General features: G+C 49.6%; 1 protein-coding gene across 2 annotated transcripts in view; it reads right to left on the reverse strand.

Moving 5' to 3' along the window:
* ppp1r16b (protein phosphatase 1, regulatory subunit 16B) overlaps positions 1-25322 on the reverse strand; it is a 217541-nt gene that overhangs the window by 31933 nt on the left and 160286 nt on the right. For both annotated transcript variants that reach the window (XM_038803595.1, XM_038803596.1), the window contains exons 4-5: positions 15604-15749; positions 14797-14900 (exon numbers count right to left, since the gene is read on the reverse strand). In XM_038803595.1, the coding sequence (XP_038659523.1) occupies positions 14797-14900; positions 15604-15749 (250 nt within the window). The remainder of the gene's footprint in view (positions 1-14796; positions 14901-15603; positions 15750-25322) is intronic.

Genomic DNA, 25322 nt, shown 5'->3' on the forward strand with positions numbered 1-25322 from the left:
CCTCACCCATTTAATAAACCCCTCCCCAAACCCGAACCTCCCACAAGTACCCCCACTCAACCCTGTCAAAGGCCGTCTCCGCATCCAATGCCACCACAATCTCCGCCTCTCCTTCTGCTGCCGGCATCATTATCACATTTAGCAGCCTTCGCATGTTAGTGTTCAGCTGCCTCCCCTTCACAAATCCCGTCTGATCTTCATGTGTCACCCCCGGCACACAGTCCTCTACTCTAGTGGCCAAGATCTTTGCCAGCAACTTGGCGTCCACGTTCAACAGTGAAATTGGCCTGTATGATCCGCACTGCAAGGTGTCCTTATCTCGCTTCAGGATCAGGGAAATCAGCGCCCGTGACATCGTCGGGGGCAAAACACCCCCCTCCCATGCCTCGTTAAAGGTCCGAACCAACAGGGGGCCCAACAGGTCCGCATATTTTTTATAAATTTCAACCGGGAACCCATCCGGTCCCGGCGCCTTCCCTGACTGCATGTGGCCAATCCCTCTAACCAGCTCCTCCAACTCGATCGGCGCCCCCAGTCCCTCGTGATAGCTTAATTTTGAGGAACGTGGGTGTTAGAATAAAAAACGACTCTTCAATTTCCAGTGACTAATGTGGGCAGAGCAAGAGGTCAGGGTGGACCCACTTGGTGTAATTCAAAGATAGCATTGCAACCAATGAACTATTGCCCTTTGTCTAACTCAAGTCAACCAAAATCCCCAATATGCACATTACAAGAGCAAGGGAGGAGCTGGTGGTGGTGGGGGCGGGGGCTGCAAGGTCAGGTGGTGCTCTGCATGAGCACACTGTTAACTCTGGCAACTGGATTCAATTCCAGACTAGACTAACCAGATGAAAGTGTCCTGTGTTTGATTGCTTTAGGTGATCTCATTACAGCTCCTGGTGGGTCCGGGCCCATCGGGAAACAATCCCTTATTCAGTGCTAATTGGCAAGCTTATTCAGAATGGCACACAGAATGGAAAAAAACTGTCATGCTGAAGCAGTAGAACATGCTGTTCTGTGATTAGGCCTGGGATGTTCTGTAGGAAGCAGAGCAGAGCGAGCTTTATTCTGCATCTGTTCGTGGTACGCTCACATCTCGAAGGGTGCCTGATGTTAATATTGAGCGTCTGATGTAGAAAGGGCTCCATTCCCCACTGTTGGTAGCCCTCTCACTGAATGTAAAATTCACCATAACTAACGATAAATGAGTTTGATGGCCTGATATGACCTCAAACACAAAATAAACTCAGCCATCAAGCCTCCCATACAGATGTGTAGGAAATTTGATTAATTCCAAGAGTCGGCAAGTGGAATATTTTATCGTGGCACCAAATATATGTTAACGTTACCATCAGCGAGACGCAGGTTCTCTCTTTGATCTGATGAAGCAGTCAGGAAGACACAGATGTACATCAATGGCCAGCTATGTCCATACTTTGCCAAGGCCCGAGATCTCATTGAAACTCTAACTACCATCAGCTCTCTCAACTGGCCTCGCAGTCTCAGCCATGGGACAGTGGGGAGTATTCTCACCTTGGGAGTCAGGAGTTTTTGGGCTCGTGGTTCCACTCATTGAGCACAAAATCCAGGCTGACACCGAGGGAGCACCGCAGTGTTGGAGGTGTCAGGCAGGATTTCCGGGGCATGTTTTGCGGCAGGGGAAGATAACTCGCCATTGGCTGGCGGTGGGATCTTCCTGTTCTTTCCTCTGTCAACGGGGGTACCCGTTGTTCCCACCCTCCGCCGCTGGGGAGCCTAGGGTGGGGTATGGTGTGGGGGGGGGGGGGGGGGTTGCTGTCAGCATGACTGGAATATCCCATTGACAGGAACAGCCTGACCATCCCTCCTTTCACCTTTCAGATGTGATGTTAGACTGAGGCCCCACCTTCCCCTCTCTGGTGGGTGTAAATGGTGCCATTCCAAATGAGAGTAGGGGGCTTCTCCCCAGTGTTCTGACAATATTTATCCCTCCGGAAGGGCAGCGGGGTGGTTAGTGCTGCTGCCTCACGGCGCCGAGGTCCCAGGTTCGATCCCGGCTCTGGGTCACTGTCCGTGTGGAGTTTGCACGTTCTCCCCGTCTTTGCGTGGGTTTCGCCCCGGCAACCCAAAAATGTGCAGGGTAGGTTAATTGGCCACGCTAAATTGCCCCTTAATTGGAAAAATGAATTGGATAATCTAAATTTTTTTTTAAATGTATCCCTTCGGCAACAATGGCACATGGCTGCTTGTGGCAGCTTGCAGTACACAAATTGACTGGCGCATCTCCTACATACAGCAAAGGCTATAGGCAAGTATCTAGTTTAATCTCACCACGCGTGCATATATATATGTGTGTGTGTGTATCATAGAATTTGCAGAGCAGAAGGAGGTCATTCGGCCCATCGAGACTACATCAGCCCCTGAAACAGCACCCTATCTAAGGCCACACCTTCACCCTATCACCGCAACCCAGCAACCCCACCTAGCTTTTGGAGACTACTGGGCAATATAGCATGGCCAATCCACCTAACCCACACATCTTTGGTCTATGGGAGAAAACCGGAGCACCCGGAGTTAACCCACGCAGACATGGGAAGAACGTGCAGACTCTGCACAGACAGTGAGCCAAGCCGGGAATCGACACCAGGCCCCTGGTGCTGTGAAGCAACAGTGCCAACCACTGTGCTACCGTGCCGCCAATTAATGATATAAATTGAGCCATCCCGACCCTTCAACATAGCAAAACTGTTTTAAGAAATTATTTATTGGTGTACAGCAAAACATAGTTGCAATTTTGGGGGTAAGTTTTGTGCAGAAACTGGCACTGAAAGATCTTCTTAACCATCCTTTCATCCTCGCAAGAGACCAGATCAGTCAGTTCTGCAGCAAATGATCTTAGGCCAAAAACACCCAGGTTTCAGTTATTAATTTATGAACCCTCAAGTCCATTTTATCAACCATCTGTTGCTATTTCATTTTGTGCCTGGATCAAAGTTTCATTCATGAATGACACAAACTCATCTCATCACAACAAGGCTCTGAAGACAAGAAGACATGATTATGAATGTATTTACATCACTGAACCTAATGTAATAATAATAGATTAACACCCTTGCCAGCGTTGTGCAACTACATCTTCTTGACTTTCTTAACCTTGCTGCTAGACCTTGGTGCACCCCCAACATCCACTTTGGAGGTGGAGGCAGCCGGCTCACCACTACACCCTGTTGTCTCTGATGAGCTTGGTGGGTGGCACTGAGACCTGGAGGGCCCTGTGATGCAACCATCAATTCATTCAAAGACACGACTGAAGTCAACTGTGGCTTTAATCAACTTACAACTGAGCCTGCCTGCGACTAACTGAACTGAAGGCGGGCTCGCAAGACCGCAGCACTTTATACTTCTTGCTGGGGGTGGAGCCAAGGGCGGAGCCCAGTACATGCTCCTCATCTCCCCCTGTGGGCAGAGCCGCGCATCGGCTCACAGATGGAGCCCACAGGGACACAATAATATACAGTGTGGATTTATATGTTATACATTCACCACATTCACCCCCTGTTAAAAAAATCAAGTCCGGTGGGGGTGACGGGTCTATAAGTTTAGTCGGTCCTGCGCTCGAATCTTGCGTTGGGACCGACGGAGCACCGGAGTTGCAGCCGCTTCGGATGGCTGTGGGCAGAGGTTCGGTGCGAATCCGAGGGTGGACTCCGGGGGCGGTTCTTCCAGAGCTTCGTTCCTGCGGATCGGTGTGACGGGTGAAAGGGGGTCAGGAAGACTGTAGGTGCAGGGGCGCAGGCGTGGGAGGTTGGGTGGGGTGTAATGTGAGGGGTACCTCAGCGGTAGTGGTAGTAGATCCTGCAGGTGCCAGGTCCCGGAGGGAAACAGTGTTCTATCGGCCATCGGGGTGCTCGATAAATGCGTAGTGGGGGTTCGAATGCAGGAGCAGGACCCTCTCTACCAGCGGGTCTGTTTTATGTGTCCGGACGTGCTTCCGAAGGAGGACAGGGCCCGGTGTCCTCAACCAGGATGGAAGCGAGGCCCCCGTGGTAGTGCCCCTAGGGAAGACAAATAATCGCTCGTGAGGAGTCTGATTAGTGGCTGTACACAGGAGGGACCTAATTGCATGGAGCACGTCGGGAAGGACCCCCTGCCAGTGGGTGGTCGGGAGATTCCTGGTCCGTAGGGTCAGTAGGACGGTCTTCCAGACCGTCGCGTTCTCCCTCTCCACCTGCCCGTTCCCCCATGGGTTATAGCTGGTAGTCCTGCTCGAGGCGATGCCCTTGCCGAGCAGGTACTGACGCAGCTCGTCGCTCATGAAGGACGAACCCCTGTCACTGTGGACGTAGCTGGGGAAACCGAACAGGGTGAAGACACTATGCAAGACTCTGATGACTGTGTGGGAGGTCATATCGGGGCATGGGATGGCAAACGGAAAGCAAAAGAATTCATCTATAATATTGCGAAAATAGATGTTACGGTTGGTCGAGGGGAGGGGCCCTTTGAAATCAATACTCAGTCGTTCAAAGGGTCGCGATGCCTTTACCAGGTGGGCCTTGTCTGGTCTATAGAAGTGTGGTTTACACTCCACGCAGATCGGGCAATTCCTGGTGACGGCTTTAACCTCCTCGGTGGAGAAAGGCAGATTGCGGGCCTTGATGTAGTGGGCGAGCCGGGTGACCCCCAGGTGGCAGAGGTCATTGTGTATAGCCTATAGTCGGTCGTCTTGCGCGCTGGCGCATGTGCCGCGGGACAGGGCATCTGGGGGCTCGTTGAGCTTCCCAGGACGGTATACGATATCATAATTATAGGTGGAGAGTTCGATCCTCCACCGCAAGATTTTGTCATTTTTGATTTTGCCCCGCTGTGGTGAATGTGATTCACACCGGATTATAATCTGTATATAGATGTGTCTGTATTGTAAGTGCAGTTGCACTACCTGTCCTCCAGGGGGAGTAGCTCTGGGAATGCTCGAGTTGTACGGGGCTTCTCCCTTGGCTCTGCCCAGGACTCCTCCCAAGGAAGCTGCTGTATAAAAGATCAGTGTCACATGGTCAGCCGGCCAGTTCACCGAAAGTTCAATGGCTAATAGGCTGGCTCTGTTGTGAGTATATTAAAACCCCTATTCTAATCCTACAAGCACATGTCCGTAGAATTGTTGGTTCCAACACCCGCTGCGAGTTATCAAACATGAAGGCAACCGATCTCTGGTCGGTGATGAGGGTAAACCTCCTACCTGCGAGGTAGTGCCTCCAGTGCCGTACGGTTTCCACAATAGCTTGAGCTTCCTTTTCGACTGAGGAGTGTCGAAGTTTCGAAGCGGAGAGGGTTCAGGAAAAGAACGCTACTGGCCTCCCTGCCTGGTTCAGAGTGGCAGCGAGAGTGACCTCTGGGGCGTTGCTCTCCACTTGAAAGGGGACGGATTCATCCACCGCCCGCATGGCTGCTTTGGCGATGTCCTCCTTGATGCAGTTGAAGGCCTGGCGGGCCTCGGCTGACAGTGGGAAGAGTGTAGCCTTAAATAGTGGGCGGGCTTTGTCCGCATACTGGGGGACCCACTGGGCGTAGTATGAGAAAAATCCGAGGTACCTCTTGAGGGCCCTGGAATAGTGAGGGAGAGGGAGTTGTAAGAGGAGGCGCATACGGTCAGGGTCGGGTCCTAGGACCCCGCTTTCCACGACGTAGCCGAGATGGCTAGTCTGGTTGTGCGGAAAACACATTTCTCCTTATTATATGTGAGGTTGAGTTTTTGGGCGGTTTGGAGAAATCGATGGAGGTTGGCATCGTGGTCCTGCTGGTCATGGCCGCAGATGGTGACTTTATCCAAGTACGGAAACGTGGCCCGCAACCCGTACTGGTCCACCATTCATAGAATTCGGTCCATTGCTCGTTGGAACACCGAAACCCCATTCGTGACTCCAAAGGGAACCTGGAGGAAATGGAAAAGGCGGCCGTCTGCCTCGAACGCCGTGTAGTGGCGGTCCTCCGGGTGGATTGGGAGCTGGTGGTATGCAGACTTCAGATCCACCGTGGAGAAGATGCGGTACTGGGTGATGTGATTTACCATGTCTGCAATCTGGGGGACGGGGTACGCATCGAGGTGCGTGAACCGATTAATGGTCTGGGTGTAATCAACCACCATCCGGAACTTTTCCCCAGTCTTGACGACCACCACCTGAGCTCTCCAGGGGCTATTACTGGCCTCTATGACTCCTTCACGTAAGAGCCCCTGGACTTCGGCTCTAATAAATACCCTGTCCTGCAGGCTATACCGCCTGCTGCGAGTGGCTACGGGTTTGCAGTTAGCGGTGAGATTAGCGAAGAGTGGAGGGGGGTTGATTTTTAGTGTTGCTAAACTGCATATAGTGAGAGGGGGAAGAGGTCTGCCGAAGCTGAGTGTTAGGCTACTGAGGTTACACGGGAAATCCCGTCCTAGGAGGAGAGGGGCGCAGAGGTCTGGGAGTACATACAATTGGAAGTTGGTGTAGTTGGCGTCCTGTATTGTTAGCGTCATAATAGTGCGCCCTTGTATCTGGACAGAGTGCGACCCCGAGGCGAGGGAGATAGTTTGCTGTGTTGGAAATATCGGAAGCGAGCAACGCCTTACCAGGTCTGGGTGAACGAAGCTCTCGGTGCTCCCGGAGTCGAAGAGACACGGTGTCTCGTAGCTGTTGATTTGGACGGACATCATGGAGCTCTTGAGGTGCTTTGGCCGCGACTGGTCCAAAGTGACTGCACTGAGCTGCGGGTAGTCGGTGGCGTGGTCAGCGGTGCTGGAGCGGCCTCGTGATGACTGTCCGCGGATGTCGTAGTCGTCGAGTGCCATATCGGGTGATGGCCAAGATGACGGCCCCCGTTGATCGCACGTGGCGGGCGGCGAGGAAGATGGCGTCCAAGATGGCCGCCCCCGTTGATCGCACATGGCGGGCGGCGAGGAAGATGGCGCCCAAGCTGGCGGCCCCCATGAATCGCACATGGCTGGCCGCGTGGGGGAGGATTGCTAATATGGTGGCCCCCATGAGTCGCACATGTTATGCGGAGGCGGAGTCGGCAGACACACTGCCACATTGCGGGGTCTGCGGGCTTATGAGTTGGAGGGGTGAGTGTTCTGGTTAGCGTTCGAGTTGGAGTTTTTAGTTTTGGCCAGGCAAACCTTCGCAAAGTGCCCTTTCCGCCCGCAGCTGCTGCAGGTCACGTTGCGGGCCGGGCAGTGCTGCCGGGGGTGTTGGGGCTGACTGCAAAAGTGGCACGATAGCCCTCAGTGGTGGGCGGGAGGCCACGCAGCGCAGGCCTGGGGCAGTCTCTGGTCGGGGGTCCACGATGGAGTTGCGTGATCGGCTGGGAATGAATTTAAACTTTGGAAAGCAACCTCTAACGAGGTCGGTAGTTTTACCGTGTCCTCCAGGTCCTGGGCCCCTTTCTCGAGGAGACGCTGCCGCACATAATTGGATCGGACCCCTGCAACATACACGTCTCGGACGGCGAGTTCCATGTGCTGGGAGGCTGTCACGGCCTGGAAGTTACATTCTTGTGCTAGAGCTTTAAGGTCGCGCAGGTAGTCTTCTAGCGACTCTGCAGGGCGCTGGCGGCGAGTTGTAAAGATGTGCCGCGCGTAAACTTCATTCACGGGCCGCACGTACAGATGGTCGAGTATCGCAAGGGCCTCGGTATAAGAGTCAGTAACATCAAGTTGAGTTGAAATACGATGGCTCACCCGTGCGTGGAGAAGACTGAGTTCCTGTTCTTCTGTAACAGCGGAGGTAGTCGACGCAGCCAGGTAGGCCTTGAAGCACCGAAGCCAATGCAAAAATATTTCCTTTGCTTCTGCGTTCCAGTTGGATCGAGTTCCAGTCGATCAGGTTTGAGGGCTGATTCCATGGTAGTTTTTTAAGTCAATTAAATTCAAAGACACGAGTTGGAGTAAACTGTGGCTTTAATCGACTTACAACTGAGCCTGCCTGCTACTATACTGAACTGAGGGCGGACCAGCAGGACCGCAACACTTTATACTTCCTGCTGGGGGTGAAGCTAAGGGCGGAGCCCAGTACATGCTCCTCATCTCCCCCTGTGGGCAGAGCCGAGCAACGACTCACAGATGGAGTCCGCAGGGACACAGTAATATACAGTGTGGATTTATATGTTATACATTCACCACAACCTGTCCTGCTTGGGGTTCTGCTGTGTGGCAGTGGCATCCCCCTCGGCACATTTTTCCAATTTGTTCCTGGGACGGGAGCATCGCTGGCTGTGCCAGCATTTATTGCCCTTCTCTAATTGCCCTTGAGGGGGCAGTGAAGAGTCAACCACATTGCTGTGGCCTCGAGTCACATGTAGGCCAGACCAGGTAAGTCAGCAGATTTCCTTCTCGAAAGGACATTAGTGAACCAGATGGGCTTTTACGACAACCAACAATGGTTTCATGGTCATCATTAGATTTTTAATTCCAGATTTTTATTGAATTCCAATTTCACCATCTGCAGTGGCGGGATTCGAACCTGGGTCCCCACAGCATTACCCTGCGTTTCGGACAATACCACTTTGCTACCACCTTCTGGTGGAGCTGGAGCTGATGGGGGTCACCGAAAGAGGGGATTGGAAGTAGCCGGATACCCCAGAGTTGCCTGGGTGGATGGCCCTGGGGTGTAGAGCTGCTGGTCCTCCTCCCTGTGGGTACCTGAGGATTCCTGGCTGACTCCTTGAGGAGGGAGGGCAGCTGGAGTGAGATTGAGATGCCCCACAGCCCTATCGCCTTAACACTAATAGATGCCAGCTTGTACCTCAGCGATGGAGCGCAGCTCATGCAGCAGTGCAGGACTAATGTCCTGGACCATGGTCTCCATGATGGGCTCCATTCTGCCAGTGTTAACCACAATGTGATCTCCTCAGGCTGAAGGCGCACGGATTTCTCTATCATGTCTTCCAATCTGAGGAGTGGGGCAGACATCCCTTCTCCATGTTCCCGAGATTGTCTTTGCAACTCCAGCAATTGAGGTTGAGCCGAGACCAGAGACTCGTCATCTGGCCCGGCCTCAGCATATTCCTGGACACCTGCTGTCCTCAGAGTGCCAGCACCATGGGATGTCCATGCCTCCACATGCCGTGGATCAGACAATGCAATGTGTTCACCAGATTATGATCCCAGGCTTCTCCAGAACTAGGTCCCACCAAGGTGTGCGCTTTGTGTTGGTGGAGAGTATGGGCGAGCGTAATGACAGATCTTCAATTAGTGTGTCATCAGATTCATCTTCCGAAGTATCTTTGGGGCTTGAGTTGAGGGTTTGGTTTGAGGACGGTCTCTATGTTTCCCAGATGCAACTGTGAAAGAGAGACATGTGTGTTTGGCAAGGAACTGCGGAACAGTAGGCATCACTCGCAGTACGGCTGGCTGATGGATGTTGTCATGCAGGATCTCACTTTGCTGAGCACAGCGGACCTCAACATCAGCACAAGAACGGTCCACGTCCTCCCCGACCAGCTGGATGGGTCTATCAGGACGTTCGTTTCATCACCAGTCTGTGACCTCCCCCTCTTGTTATGTGGCACTTTGTCCGGCATGCCGACAGGTGGCGAGCCCGGACCCCTGCCATGCCAGGTGGGACGGATGCCTGGTATGTGTGGGTGGTGAATGGTGCCCAGGACAGGATGTGGACGTGATCCAGAGAGGGGATGAAGGTGTGCGTTGGAGAGAATGATTCAGGATGTCCCTCGAGTCGGCAGTGCGTGACATCCCTGTGAATGTGTGAAGGGTTTATGAGTGTGAGAGTTGAGAGTGGTGGGAAGGGTGACTTAACTCTGTCAGATACCCTCAATTACGTCTCAGGAGAGAAGATTGGTAATTCAAAGGCTTTAATTACCAGAGAACCGGACAGCTGCCGAGAAGTGTGGTCACAGCATGCTGCCCAGTAAGCATCACCTTATATACCGTTTCCTGGGGGCGGAGCCAGAGGCGGAGTCCCCCAGGGTTCCAAGCCCGGTTTTAAAGGGCCAATGTATTAAAGGCAAGGTACAGTTACAGCAGTTATACCGATACCATTCATCACACCCTGGCAGTATGGAGGAAATAATTAATCCTCCTCCTGCTCTGGATGTCCTGTCCTCTTTTGTCGGGCGCTGGCACTCTTCCCCCCCCGCTGCCACCATCCCCCATGCTGGCCACGCCACTGCCTGATTGGCTTGTGGTTTGGCATGTCTTCCCAAAAAGAAGCAGCATGTGCTCCCCACCGGCTCTCCGACTGGCTGGCCTGATCCCGAAGGCCTCAACCAGATTCTGCCCTCTTTTTCTCTGTGTGTGTGAAACATCGGCCCTGCTGGTGTAAAATACTCGAGTCGGGACGGAACTAATTGCTGGAGAGAAATTCCTGTTTCTGACAGTTTTCAGCAGGGCCCCTCGCAGGCAAACTCTGACAGAATCCAAAAGAAATATCAACGTTAAAACGTCTGGGGGATAGAAATATAAAACACCTCAACGTCAAGCTAACAAAACAACTGGCAGAAGGGCCCAAGCTTTCAGATGTTAATTTTGATTTGTAATTTTATAGCAGAATCGCTGTTAGTAAAGAAATGGAAGGTACTCGAAAGCTATAAATTAGAAATCTGGCATGCCCAACCATTCCTGACAGAAAGAATTACTGGAATGTTTACCATTACATTCCTCGTGCTGGGCAATCCTCTTCTAAAAATATTCTAAAACATCTTGTTGGGTGGGGAAGCCACACTGACTATAGGGTTAACTCTTCGAATGAAGGTTACATTTATTTCTGTCCATATTTCCAACTGATTCTACCTCCGGCTTCGATATCCCTGGCTGGGTCCTTGTTCTTTCCTCTTGTCTCTTCCATTTCCTTCTTCGACATCCCTTTCCTTTTGGTTCATTCAAAGGGGGACAAGGTGGCCCAGAGGCGGTAACCCAGAGCCCCAGCCTGATGCCCTGAGGACATGGGGTTCAAATCCTACCACGGCAGCTGGTGCAATTTTAATTCAGTGATCAAATCTGGAATATAAAGCTAGACTCTGTCAAGGTGAAGGCTGGTGTAAAACGGTCCTTCGGGGAAGGAAATCTGCCGTCCATGCATGGTCTGGCCTACATGCGACTCCAGATCCACAGCAACGTGGTTAATCCTTGACCGCCCTCTGAAATGGCTCAGCACGTTACTCAGTTCAAGGGCAATTAGGAATGGGCAATAAATAGAATCTTAGATTCATACAGCACAGGAAAGACCCTCCGGCCCATCGAGTCTGCGGCGGTTATAAACAATCACCTAACTATTCTAATCCCACTTCCCAGCACTTGGCCCATAGCCTTGTTTGGATTTGGGTTTACTGTCACGTGAACAGAGGTACAATGAAAAGTATTGTCCTGCGAACAGTTTAAACAGATCGTTCCATACATGAAAAAACATAGGCCATACATAAATATACAATGTAAACACATAGACACAGGCATTAGGGATGGGCAATAAATGCTGGCCTAACCAGCGACGCCCACATCCCGTAAATGAATTTTTAAAAAAGGTGAAGCACACGGAGTGCAATACTACTCAGGAGAAAAGGTGCGTGGGGAGATCAGTTCAGTCCATAAGGGGGTCATTCAGGGGTCTGGTGACAGCTGGAAAGAAGAAGCTGTTTTTGAAACTAGTCCGTCTTCTCAAACTTTTGTACCTTCTACCCGATGGAAGAGGTTGGAAGAGAGAATAACCCGGGTGGGAGGGGTCTTTAATTATGCTGCCCGCTTTCCCAAGGCAGTGTGAGGTATAGGCAGAGTCAATGGACGGGAGGCAGGTTCACGTGATGGACTGGGCTGTGTTCATGACTCTCTGTAGTTTCTAACGGACTTGGGCCGAGCTGTTGCCATACCAGGCTGTGATCCAGCCAGGTCGGATGCTTTCTATGGTGCATCTGTAAAAATTGGCAAGAGTCAATGTGGACGTGCCGAATTTCCTTAGTTTCCTGAGGACGCATAGGCACTGTTGTCTGCCTTGGCATCGCAAGTGCACATCTGAATATTTCTTAAATGTTATGAAGGTCTCTGCCTTCACCACACTTTCAAGTTCCAAACTACCAGCACCCTCTGGGTTAAAAACGTTTTTCCTCACATCTTCTCCAAACCTCCTGCTCGTTACCTTAAATCTATGAGCCCCAGTGAATGATCCCTCCACCAAAGGGATATGTTTCTTCCTGTCTACCCTAAATATGCCCCTCATAATTCTATACATCCCATTCATGTCCACTCTCAGTCTCCTCTGCTCCAAGGAACACAATCCAAGTCTATCCAATCTCTCTTCGCTAAAACTCTCCAGCCCAGGCAACATCTGGTAAATCTCCTCTGCACCCTTTCCAGTGCTATCACATCCCTCCTATAATGTAGATTCCAGAACTGCACACAATACTCTAGTTGTGGCCCAACCAGCATTTTATACAGTTCCAGCATAACCTCCCTGCTCTTAAATTCTATGCCTTGGCAATAAAGGCAAGTGTACAATAGGCCTTCATAACACTGTATCCACCTGCTCTGCCAGCTTAAGGGACCGGTGTACATGCACACCAAGGTCCCTCTGATCCTCGGTGCCTCCCAGGGACCTGCCGTTTATCATGTATTCCCCTCGCCTTGTTTGTCCTGCCCAAGTGCATCACCTCACACTTATCCGAATTGGATTCCGTCTGCAACTGATCAGCCCATCTGACCAGCCCGTCTATATCCTCCTGTAATCGATGGCTAACCTCCTCACTATTTTCCACCCCACCAATTTTCAAATAATCTGCAAACTTACTGATCAGCTCTCCTACATTCATGTCTAAATGTTGGCTCTGTCAATGACACCTACATCCCATGAAAGAATAAACCCAAGAAAAAAATTATTCGCAGGATGTGCCTGCATTTATTATTAGTTGCTTTCATGAAGGTATGATTGAACCTCCTTCTTGAACTGCCGCAGTGCACATGATGAAGGTACTCTCATAGCGCTGTCAGTGACTGAGGTTCGGCTTTTTGACCCAGTGATGATCACAGAGTGGTGATAAATTTCCGAGTCGAGATGGTGTGGCTCGGTGGGAATTTGCCAGTGGAGGTGTTCCTGATGTGCCATCCTACCCTTGTCTGCCTTACAAAATACAAAGTTAGAACACAAAACTTAACAGGATGGATGCTGCTGTTTTTAAGGATCTATTTTAAGAGTGAAAGGTTGAAATGAGGGGAGGGGGAAATTATTCCCCAAAGTGTGCAATTGTACGAATTCAATCATTCCACGTACAACCCCTCCCTCTCCTGCCTCACGTCCAGATTATCTGGACAGTGTCTAAGACCCAGAACTCGAGAGTTCCCCCCCCACCCCCCGCCACAGACATTGAATTCATAGATCATAGAACATCATAGATCATAGAATTTACAGTGCAGAAGGAGGCCATTCGGCCCATCGAGTCTGCACCGGCTCCTGGAAAGAGCACCCTACCCAAGGTTAACACCTCCACCCTATCCCCATAACCCAGTAACCCCACCCAACACTAAGGGCAATTGTGGACACTAAGGGGAAGTTTATCATGTCCAATCCACCTAACCTGCACATCTTTGGACTGTGGGAGAAAACCGGAGCACCCAGAGGAAACCCACGCACACACGGGGAGGATGTGCAGACTCCGCACAGTGACCCAAGCCGGGAATCGAACCTGGGACCCTGGAGCTGTGAAGCGATTGTGCTATCCACAATGCTACCGTGCTGCCCTAAATTCACTAATGAATTTTTTTCCAATCTGTCTTACATGAGCTGAACAGTAACGTGAAACAGAGATGGGATCCTTATGGTTTAGTCAAGAAGGGAGAGTACTTGGTCAGAACACACTTGGAATAGTGCGCACAGTTTCGGTCCCCAAATTATAAAGAGAATATTGAGGGGAATAAAATACAAGCTTCATACAATAACAGGGCGGTTTCTTCTTTCAGGAAAGACTGAATAGTGAAGGCTGTGAATGAATGAATGGAACATAGAACAGTACAGCACAGAACAGGCCCTTCGGCCCTCGATGTTGTGCCTAGTATTGTCCAAACCAAGATCAAGCTATCCCACTCCCTGTCATTCTGGTGTGCTTCATGTGCCTATCCAATAACCACTTGAAAGTTCCTAAAGTGTCCGACTCCACTATCACAGCAGGCAGTCCATTCCACACCCTAACCACTCTCTGAGTAAAGATCTTCAAGGTTGGGAAATGGTTTGATAGGGTAAATGTGGAAGAGACATTATCACCTGTGCGGAGTGAAAAACCAGCAACCACAAATAAATGATAGTCACCAATGAATCCGACAGGATATTCAGGACAAACATCTGAAATTAGAGAATGGTTAGAATGGGGAACTTGTCACCACAAGGCATAGTTGATGCAAAGAGAATAGAATACATTTTAGGGGAAGCTAGATAAGACACATGAGGGAGAAAGGAATACAAAGATAGAGTTAGATAAAGATGAGTGACAACAAGCTGGTGTGGGATATAAAGACAAGAATAGATCAATTGGCTTGAATTGCTTATCTCCACACTGTACGTTCTTTAAAAAAAAAAAAATTTGGAGTAACCAATTCATTTTTTGCAATTAAGGGGCAATTTAGTGTGGCCAATCCAGTTAGCCTGCACATCTTTGGGTTGTGGGGGCGAAACCCATGCAAACACAGGGAGAATGTGCAAACTCCACATGAACAGTGACCCAGAGCCGGGATCGAACCTGGGACCTCGGCGCTGTGAGGCAGCAGTGCTAACCACTGTGCCACCGTGCTGTACGTTCTGTGCAATCATGGCGAATCTAGCCACCTGGCTATAGCAACCTTGCGAGACTTACCCTGGTTAACCATTGCTGTCTCGATGAGCTCCAACGTTCGATCATCATCACACAGATCATAGGGCATGTTCCCATCTGCATTGACTGCCAACAGGTCCGCACCCCTGCAACGAGAGGACTGAGAGTGAGCCGCTTGGATAGTGGGATCAAGTTACTCTTCTACAAGAGGAGATGCACCAGCCTTACTCTCCATCAAAGCTTGATTTGAAAAGAAAACCTGTCCCTTTGCACTGAGGATTCCATCCAACAACATTAATTTGCTTTCCCTTTCCGACAATAACAAACCTGTCTGCATCCTCCTGTTTCATTTTCAACATCTGCAGTCTTCACATTAAACTTAACATCCATGTCATACTTTCACAACTGCTTATAAGTACCTTCAACATAGGGGAGTACAGAATACAATGGCTATCTTTATTCTGGTAATCCATTCAGTGACTATAAGGATAATACAATTCATAGACAAGTATAATTTATGAATGTAGGATCCAGAACAGTGTCCAATGTTTTGGAGAAAGTATTCTAATAATGAATACAACAATGAAGGAATGTGGGTGGTCCACTCAAAGTGGTGGGTATTGTCGCCATGATGCTCTATTAATCACAGAAAAATATATCCTCCTTCAGGAGTTTCTGACTATGTTTATGATGTTATGAATTCTGTACTTGATAGATTTACATGGTGCGTCTTATGGTTTACTCTGTAGCTTTCAACTCAGAAGGAATTAATCAGATTGAATGTGTGTTTAATTGAGACTTTGAGGTTTGGATTTTTCCCCTTCCAGAGCCAAAGTAAAAGGGACTGACCGCTCGATAAGGATTTTCACGAGATTGGTATGTCGACACGTGGCGGCCGCGTGTAATGGGGTCCACAGCTCATTGTCCTTCGCATCCACGTTGGTCCCGTGGTCCAAAAGTAGCTTTACCATCTCTTCAAAATTATCGATACAGGACTGAAAGGGAATCACAAGGTGTTAAAACGGATGCCTGAGACCAGGGCAACAATGAAAATGTTTCCTCAGGTACAAGCCCAAAATTACTGCCGTGCAACATGTTTGTTAGAACCACAGAACCATACCATAGAATCCCTACAGCGCAGAAAGAGGCCACTCGGCCCATCAGATCTGCACTGACCCTCTGAAAAAGCACCCACCCAACTCCTCCACCCTATCCCTGTATCCCACCCAACCTGCACATCTTCGGATACTAAGGGGCAATTTAAAATGACCAATCCACCTCACCCGCTCATCTTTGGACTCGGGGATGTGGGCAAAGCTACATTTATTCCCCATGTCTAGCAGTAGTGAGCCTTCTTACGTTTTTGTTTTGAAACAACTTACTCAGTATCTCAGAGGGCCCTGAGAATCAACCCCGTAGTGTGGGACTGGAGTCACATGTAGACCAGATCAATTGGGGGGAGGGGGGTTTGTTGCTGATTCCCGATGATGAAAGACATTAGTGAAGCAGTTGGGTTTCCAGTGCAATCCAAGAGGATAGTTTTTCTGGTGCTAGCCCACCAATTACCAGCTTTAATGAATTTAATTTCACTATTTGCCACAGTAGGATTTAAACGCACAATCTCTGGTTACTAGTCCAAGGACATAGCCACGCCATCATCACTCAACAATTTGTGAATCGTGCTGTATAAATCTACAGCCACACACACTCTGACACTTAAAACTTTCAGAGGCATTTGAGAATGTATCACCTCTGACATTAATCAGCCAATCATTTAAAAAAATCATATGTAAACAAACACATTCTGGAGCTTTTGGAATTTGGGGCATTGTCAATAGATTACATTGGGCGCCATGTGGTTTGTTGTCTAATATAATACTGACATGGGTCAAACTGCAGGAACTCCCTTTCTGTTTCCATCTTTGGGTTGCATTAGTATCTATATTGCATGATATTGCAGAATACAGGCAACCATAGAAAGCATCCTATCTGGTTGCATCACAGCCTGGTATGGCAACTGCTTGGCCCAGGCCCGCAAGAAACTTCAGAGTCGTGAACACCACCCAGTCCATCACACGAACCTGCCTCCCATCCACTGACTCCATCGACACCTCCCGCTACCTGGGGAAGGTGGGCAGCATAATCAAAGACCCCTCCCACCGGCTTACTCACTCTTCCAACTTCTTCCATCGGGCAGGAGATACAGAAGTCTGAGAACACGCACAAACAGACTCAAAAACAGCTTCTTCCCCGGTGTTACCAGACTCCTAAACCACCCTCTTATGGACCGACCTCATTAACACTACACCCCTGTATGCTTCACCCGATGCCCGTGCCTATGTAGTTACATTGTGTACCTTGTGTTGCCCTATGATGTATTTTCTTTTATTTCCTTTTCATTTCATGTACTGAATGATCTGTTGAGCTGCTCGCAGAAAAATACTTTTCACTGTACCTCGGTACACGTGACAATAAACAAATCCAATGCAATCTAATCCAAATTCTCTGTTCTGTTTTTTTCAGCAGCTCTACATATTGAAGAATGACAGAGCAGAGTCTTTCCCCAAGGCCTTTTATCACAATTACTTTCTCCCATCCTTTCCTTTGACCTCTTGGCAGATGCGATCATTCCCTTGAGAAGGACGGCAATTCACCGTCCGCCAGGCTCCTGCAAACTGGGGTTTTTCATTGACCACCATGGGCCATACATCCTTTTTGCTTTTGATGCCCCTGGGTGAAGGATGGGGCCTCCATTGCGCTTCATTACAGCGTAGTGGCGATCGGAAACTTGTTGTGCACGGAGTGATTGGTGCAAACTGTGCATCGCAGCATATTGTTACAGAGACATGTCAAACCATTGCACCGCCTATTCATTAACACAGCCATACAGAATTCAGAAACACAGGGCGCAATTTCCCCCCCCCCCCACTACGCCGGGTGGGAGAATGGGAGAATCGCGGGGGCGCCGGGTAGTCCCGCCACGTCGCCCCGGCACCCGATTCTCCCACCCCCCCCCCCCCCCCCCCCCCCAAAACGGTGCGCCGAGATTTACAGCAGGCCGCTCGGAGAATCGCCGCTCGCCGTTTGTAATGGGCGAGCGCCGATTCTCCGGCCCAAATGGGCCGATTGGCCTGCCCAATATGACATGTTCACGCCAGCGCCAACCACACCTGGGTCGCTGCCGGCGTGAACAGCGTGCGAACGCTGTGTGGGTGGCCTGTGTGGGGGGGGGGAGTGAGGATTGAGCACCGGGGGGGGTGCTCAGAAGGGGTCTGGCCCGCGATCGGTGCCCACCGCTCGGCGGGCCGGCGTCTCTGAAGGGCGCACTCCTTTCCTCCGCCGCCACGCAAGATCACTCCGACATTTCTTGCGGGGCGCCCGCGGGGAGGACGGCAGCCGCGCATGCGTGTGTGACGTCATTTACACGCCGCCGGCCGCGTAATTTACACGCCGCCGCTTTTGTGCGGCGCCAAAGCCCGGCGTGCGTAAATTACGCGGCGCCGCTCCTAGCCCCCCGGGGTGGGAGAATAGGGGGCGAGGATCGGCCTCCGACACCGGAGTGAAACACTCCGGTTTTCACTGTGACGTCAGCACTTAGTCTCCCGTTGGGTGAATCCCGCCCACAAGCTTTCAAAATTGATAAACATGAGGTACTCAATAAAAGAAAAGCCTCAGGGATTAAAAACATGCACATAGTTATCATTCTTTTCCTTTCAAACTTAAGTCTTTGGGCAATAATCTTTCTCTGTCGAGCATCACCAGACAATATGTACATGAACATCCATCTCAACTCACCATCTCTCTGCTCTCTGAACATTCCTTTAACCTTCCCCCCGGGCCCCATATCAATTCTGCACAACTTTCTCCTCCTTTGAAACCCACCTTAAAACACATTTCTTTGACCAAAACATTCACCTAAATTGGATTCTGTCATTGACCACCACTCATTCCTTTTTTATGGCCCAGTGTCAATTTCTTTCTGATAACATTTTAGCGAAGCATCTTGCCACAGCTCACTACGTTAAAGGTGCTGTTTAAGTGTTATTGTTATCATCAAAAGGAGAGGTGCCAAAATAGAAAATGGAACACGTTTCCGCATTTTTGTTGCGAGTTTTAGCATCACACACTGTCCTGTGAAATGTAGCACGGGGGTCATTGGGCCTACCATTGAGACCCTGGCATTTAATAGGCACTTCCTGCAAAACAACAAACTGACTTCTTGTCACACTTCAGAGGTCTCAGCACATCTATGAAAAACACCATGCGAGATCTGCCGGCAACTTATTACTGTCACAGTGACTTTCTCTAAACGTTTCTGTCATGCTATTTACACATCTGTCTGTCACATCTGAGCTATACTTCGTATAGAACATAGAACATAGAACATAGAACATAGAACAGTACAGCACAGAACAGGCCCTTCGGCCCTCAATGTTGTGCCGAGCCATGATCACCCTACTCAAACCCACGTATCCACCCTATACCCGTAACCCAACAACACCCCCCTTAACCTTACTTTTATTAGGACACTACGGGCAATTTAGCATGGCCAATCCACCTAACCCGCACATCTTTGGACTGGAATTTAGAGGACTGGGTCCTCCAAATTCTGCCTAAGTTAGGTGGTGCAGTGCTCTCTACATGATCCCGCCCCCCCACTCCTAGGGTGTCGCAGGCTAAGCCAGCATTAATTGCACATCCCTAATTGCCCTTGAGGGGGCAGTTAAGAGTCAACCATGTTGATGTGGAGCTGGAGTCACATATAGGTCAGACCAAGGAAAGACAGCAGATTTCCTTCCTTAAAGGACAGTACTGAACCAGATGGGTTTTTAACGACGATCGCCAATGGTTTCATGGTCGTCATTAGATTTTTGATTCCAGTTTTTTTTAAAAATTGAATTCAATTTCACCATCTCCAGTGACGGGATTTGAACCTGGATCTCCAGAACATTACCCTGGGTCTCTGGTTTACTAGTTCCGTGACAATACCTCTACGACACTGCCTCCTCATACTCACTGAGAGTTGCTGACTCCCCAAGATTGCCCTGGAGTATCCAGGAATTAATGGACACTGCCTCGAGCGACCCAGGAGAAAAGTCATATGCACAGTAGAAGGATTGTATTTTTCTCCCCCCGCCCCCATTTTCTTTGAGCACTTGTGTTTATTAATTGAATTAGGCGGCACAGTAGCACAGTGGTTAGCAGAGTTGCTTCACAGCTCCAGGGTCCCAGGTTCGATTCCCGGCTTGGGTCACTGTCTGTGCGGAGTCTGCACGTTCTCCCCGTGTCTGCGTGGGTTTCCTCCGGTTGCTCTGGTTTCCTCCCACAGTCCAAAGATGTGTAGGTTAGGTGGATTGGCCACAATAAATTGCCCCTTAGTGTCCAAAAAGGTGAAGTGGGGTTACTGGGTTATGGAGATAGGGTAAAGGTGTGGGCTTAGGTAGGGTGCTCTTTCCAAGGGCCGGTGCAGACTCAATGGGCCGAATGGCCTCCTTTTGCACTGTAAATTCTATGAAAAAATATTAAGAGATGAGTTAAAAACCGTTTGATTGGGTGGATCGGTTGGAGGCTGCATGACGTAACCTCCAGAGATAGGGCCGATAAAAATTGGGGTAATCTTCTCCTCACCTCTCCCAGCTTCTCCCAGAAAAGCCTCTGCTGGTGACAGATTGTCCACAGTGCCTGCCCTGATCTGTCAACATATAATAAGAGGATACCCAGATAGTGGGAAGAGCCACAGAGGAAGTTAGGGCTCTGCATGAAAGGTGCCAATTCTTTTTTTCCCCTTTTGTTTTTTGTTTCCTTTTTAAAAATAAATTTAGAATACCCAATTATTATTATTTTCCAATTAAGGGGCAATTTAGCATGGCCAATCCACCTACCCTGCACATCTTTGGGTTGTGGGGGTGAGACCCACGCAGACACGGGGAGAATGTGCAAACTCCACACGGACAGTGACCCAGGGCCGGGATTCGAACCCGGGTCTTCAGCGCCGTAGTCCCAGTGCTAACCACTGTGCCACGTGTCGCCCTGGATACCACATTCTTAATGCTGACTGGGAGCTAGGTTTCAGGTGGCTACGTGTTTATTTTAGCATTTTTAAAAGCACCAGACGCACTTAGCCAACTAAAAGTCGATCTCCGGATCCTACTGGGAAAGCAGAGTTTCTTCATGCAGAGATGGGATTGGTGAAAAAACATTTGCCAGAAGGGGAGGGGCACGGCGGCGCAGTGGTTAGCACTGCTGCCTGACGGCACCGAGGACCCAGGTTCGATCTCGGGTCCTCGGGTCACTGTCCGTGTGGAGTTTGCACATTCTCCCTGTGTCTGCATGGGTCTCACCCCCACAACCCAAAGATGTGCAGGGTAGGTGGATTGGGCCACGCTAAATTGCCCCTTAATTGGAAAAAAAAGAATTGGGTACTCTAAATTTATTTTTTTTAAAGGTTGCCACACCAACGAATGAACTTCCCATGGAATATTATAATGGAATTGTTTATCCATCTGATGTCAACTAACATAGCACAGGTGGGGAGTGAAGTTGGCACACTTCGAGTTAGCATGGTTAGGTTCCAAGTTTATTTTATTCTTAAATAAAGGCCCACATTTTATAATGGCATTGCCAAGTATGATTGCGTGTAATCTTGCAGGTTATGCTATGCAGCCTCCAATCAATTCGTCCAGTCAAACAGTTTTTCTCTCCTGCTTAATAAACGGAAGTATTCGAGTAAAATGGAAAAGCCCATGCAATTTTATGAATGTTTCAATTATTTTTTTTAAAGTGCCCTTCATTCCTTGGAATTTCTCGGCCAGTGATGGGCAACTTCGGCTAATGAATCTCGTCTCAGTGGGCCGCTAGATTAAAATCGGGCATGTTCACTAACTGTGATTTTTATCATTCGTTTACGGGGTGTGGGCATCGCTGGCTAGGTGGAGATGGTTAGCAGTTTCAAACTCCTAAGGGTGCACATCACCAAAAATCTGTCCTGGTCCACTCACGTCGACGCTATCACCAAGAAAGCACAACAGCGCCTATACTTCCTCAGGAAACTAAGGAAATTCGGCATGTCCACATTAACCCTTACCAACTTTTACAGATGCACCATAGAAAGCATCCTATCGGGCTGCATCACAGCCTGGTATGGCAACTGCTCGGCTCAGGACTGCAAGGAACTTCAGAGAGTCGTTAATACCGCCCAGTCCATCACACAAACCTGCCTCCCATCCATGGACTCCATCTACACCTCCTGCTGCCGGGGGAAAGCGGGCAGCATAATCAAGGATCTCTCCCACCCGGCTTACTCACTTTTCCAACTTTTTCCATCGGGCAGGAGATACAGAAGTCTGCGAACACGCACAAACAGACTCAAAAACAGCTTCTTCCCCACTCTCACCAGATTCCTAAATGACCCTCTTATTGACTGACCTCATTAACACTGCACCCCGTATGCTTCAACCAATTCCAATGCTTATGTAGTTACATTGTATATCTTGTGTTGCCCTATTATGTATTTTCTTGAATTTTATTTAATTCCCTTTTCTTCCATGTACTGAATGATCTGTTGAGCTGCTTGCAGAAAAATACTTTCATTGTACCTCGGTACACGTGACAATAAACAAATCCAATCCAATCCAATCCAATGTTGCCCATCCCTAACAGCCCTCTATTTCAGAAGACTTTTGAGAGTCAACCACACTACATTGGATCTGGAGTAACATGTAGGCCAGACCAGGTAAGGATAGCAGATTTCTCCCTTCCCTTAAGAGCATTAGTGAACAAGATGGATTTTTACTCGACAATTGTTTCATGGTCATTATTAGACTTTTAATTCAAGATTTATATTGAATTCAAATTTCTACCGTGGTGGGATTCGATCCCGGGTCCCCAGATCTTGCCCCGGGTCTCTGGATTACCAGTGGTTGAGAAAGTGGTTTAAAAAGCAGAGGGGGATAGTCAGCTTTACAAATAGAGGCATTTAGTGCAAAAGTGGGTAAATCATGACGAACCCCAATCAAACACTGAATAGGCCTCTACCAGGGTATTGCGTCAATTATGGCCACCACACTTGAGGAGGAAGGGAAGGCTTCAGAGAGGATGCAGAAAAGCTTCGCAGGAATGATTCCAGATGTGAGAGATTTCAGTGACATGAATAGACTGGTAAAGCTGAGGTAGCTTTCATCAGAAAAGAGAAGGTTGGGAGGTTTGGGGGGAGGTGTTCAAAATCATCAGGATCTAGACAGAGTAAGTGGAGAGAAACTGTTCCCATTGGCGAACGGCCAGGAACCAGAAGACACCGATTTAAGATATTCAGCAAAAGATGCCTCGGCCAGGTGAGAATTAAACTCGAATGAAAGAGAAAATGCTGGAAAATCTCAGCAGGTCTGGCAGCATCTGTAGGGAGAGAAAAGAGCTAACGTCTCGAGTCCCATCACTCTTTGTCAAAGCTCTGTCTTTGTCTTTGTCAAAGAGAATTAAACTCTTTTGGTCACAGTGAGTGGTTAGGATCAGGAATGCACTGCCTGAGAGAGAAGTGGATCACGGCTTTCAAACGGGGATTGGATCAGCACCTGAAGAGAACTGATTTGTAGAGCTAATGAAAAAGGGTGACGAGTGGGACTAGCAGAGTTGCTCTTGCAATTGAAGGAAGGACAGAGCAATAGGGTGAATTGTCCAGTTCTTTAGGAGAGTCAGCATAGGCAATGTGGGATGAATGGTATTCTGTGCAGTAAGATGTCATTACCCATAATCTCCCTCAATCAACATACGGAGAGGTTACCGTTGATCAGAAACTGAACTGGACTAGCCACATTAATATTGTGGCAACCAGGGCAGGTCAAAGACTAGCAATCCTGGACTCTGGGCCATGCATCACAGATATGTTGAGAAGGTTCTGGGGGATGGGGCATTTCCCCGACCCTTGGAGGTGGACAGGGCTCACAGAGCACTCACGAGAAAGCCGTGAATGGGAGACCCAACCGAGGGAAATATGGTGAGATTCTATAGGTACTTGGATAAGGGCAGCACGGTAGCATTGTGGATAGCACAATTGCTTCACAGCTCCAGGGTCGATTCCGGCTTGGGTCACTGCCTGTGCGGAGTCTGCACATCCTCCCCGTATGTGCGTGGGTTTCCTCCGGGTGCTCCGGTTTCCTCTCACAGTCCAAAGATGTGCAGGTTAGGTGGATTGGCCATGATAAATTGCCCTTAGTGTCCAAAATTGCCCTTAGTGTTGGGTGGGGTTACTGGGTTATGGGGATAGGGTAGAGGTGTTGACCTTGGGTAGGGTGCTCTTTCCAAGAGCCGGTGCAGACTCGATGGGCCGAATGTCTTCCTTCTGTACTGTAAATTCTATGATAATCTATGATAATCTATGAAGGCGCGCATTCTACAGTGGGCCAAACAGACACAGAGCTGTAAATCGGACAATAGTATCCTGCGGGTCTACCAAGACCTGAGTGTGGAGGTGGCCAGGAGAAGAGCGGGTGGCACGGTAGCACAGTGGTTAGCATTGTCACTTCATAGCTCCAGGGTCCCAGGTTCGATTCCCGGCTTGGGTCACTGTCTGTGTGGAGTCTGCACGTTCTCCTCATGTCTGCGTGGGTTTCCTCCGGGACCTCCGGTTTCCTCCCACAGTCCAAGGACGTGCAGGTTAGGTGGATTGGCCATGCTAAATTGGCCTTAGTGTCCAAAGGGGTTGGATGGGGTTGTTGGGCTACGGGTATGGGGTGGTGTTATGGGCTTAAATGGGGTGCTCTTTCCAAGGGCCGGTGCAGGCTCGATGGGCCGAATGGCCTCCTTCTGCACTGTAAATTCTATGTTCTATCAGATTAGGTCAATCCTTTTTAAGAACAAGGTGAAGTTCGGACTGTTGTATCCGGCTCGTCTCTGGGTCACGTACGAGGATCAGTACTTTTATTCCGAGTTGCCTGAGTTCGCGCTGTACTTCGTGAAAAGGAAAGGACTGGTGGTGGACTGAGAACTTTTGAACTTTGCTGCAACGTTCATGTTTTTTTTTCTTTTTGTTTCTCTGTTCGTTAAAAAGTTTGTCGTTTTTCGCTTTGTGGAAGCTGTTTGTAATGCCTTCTGTATTGATTTGGGACCAGTGGCAGAGCTGAGTGAGTTAAGGTTTTCATTTGCACTGTTGGCGGATGGAGGTGTGCTTGTTTAGATTTTTTTTTTTTTTTAATCGGGCAATTGTGTGGGGGTTGTTTGATGTTGGAGTATGTTTGTATGAGCGGGGGGAACAATAGGTGGGAGACTATCCGGCACCAGGGATGGGGGCCACCAAGCTAGCTGGGATGGGCTAGCTCACGGAAGCGCAGTGGGGGGGGGGGGGGGGGGGGGGGGTGCATATGTTCGGTTTATCAAAGGGGCTGGGTTACAGAGTGTTGTTGCTGGGGGGGGGGGGGAATGTTCTGCTGATGAGGGAGGGACCTGGGCTAAGGGACAGAGAGGAGATTGGGGGCGGAGGCTGCCTGGGGGCGGGCCGGTGGAGGTGAGGAGCATGGGCTGGAGGCGGGCCCAAAAAAGGGGATGGCTGATCGGCGAAGGGGGGGGGGGGGGGGGGG

The sequence above is a fragment of the Scyliorhinus canicula genome, chromosome 7 (assembly GCF_902713615.1).
Source record: "Scyliorhinus canicula chromosome 7, sScyCan1.1, whole genome shotgun sequence".
NCBI lineage: Eukaryota > Metazoa > Chordata > Chondrichthyes > Carcharhiniformes > Scyliorhinidae > Scyliorhinus > Scyliorhinus canicula.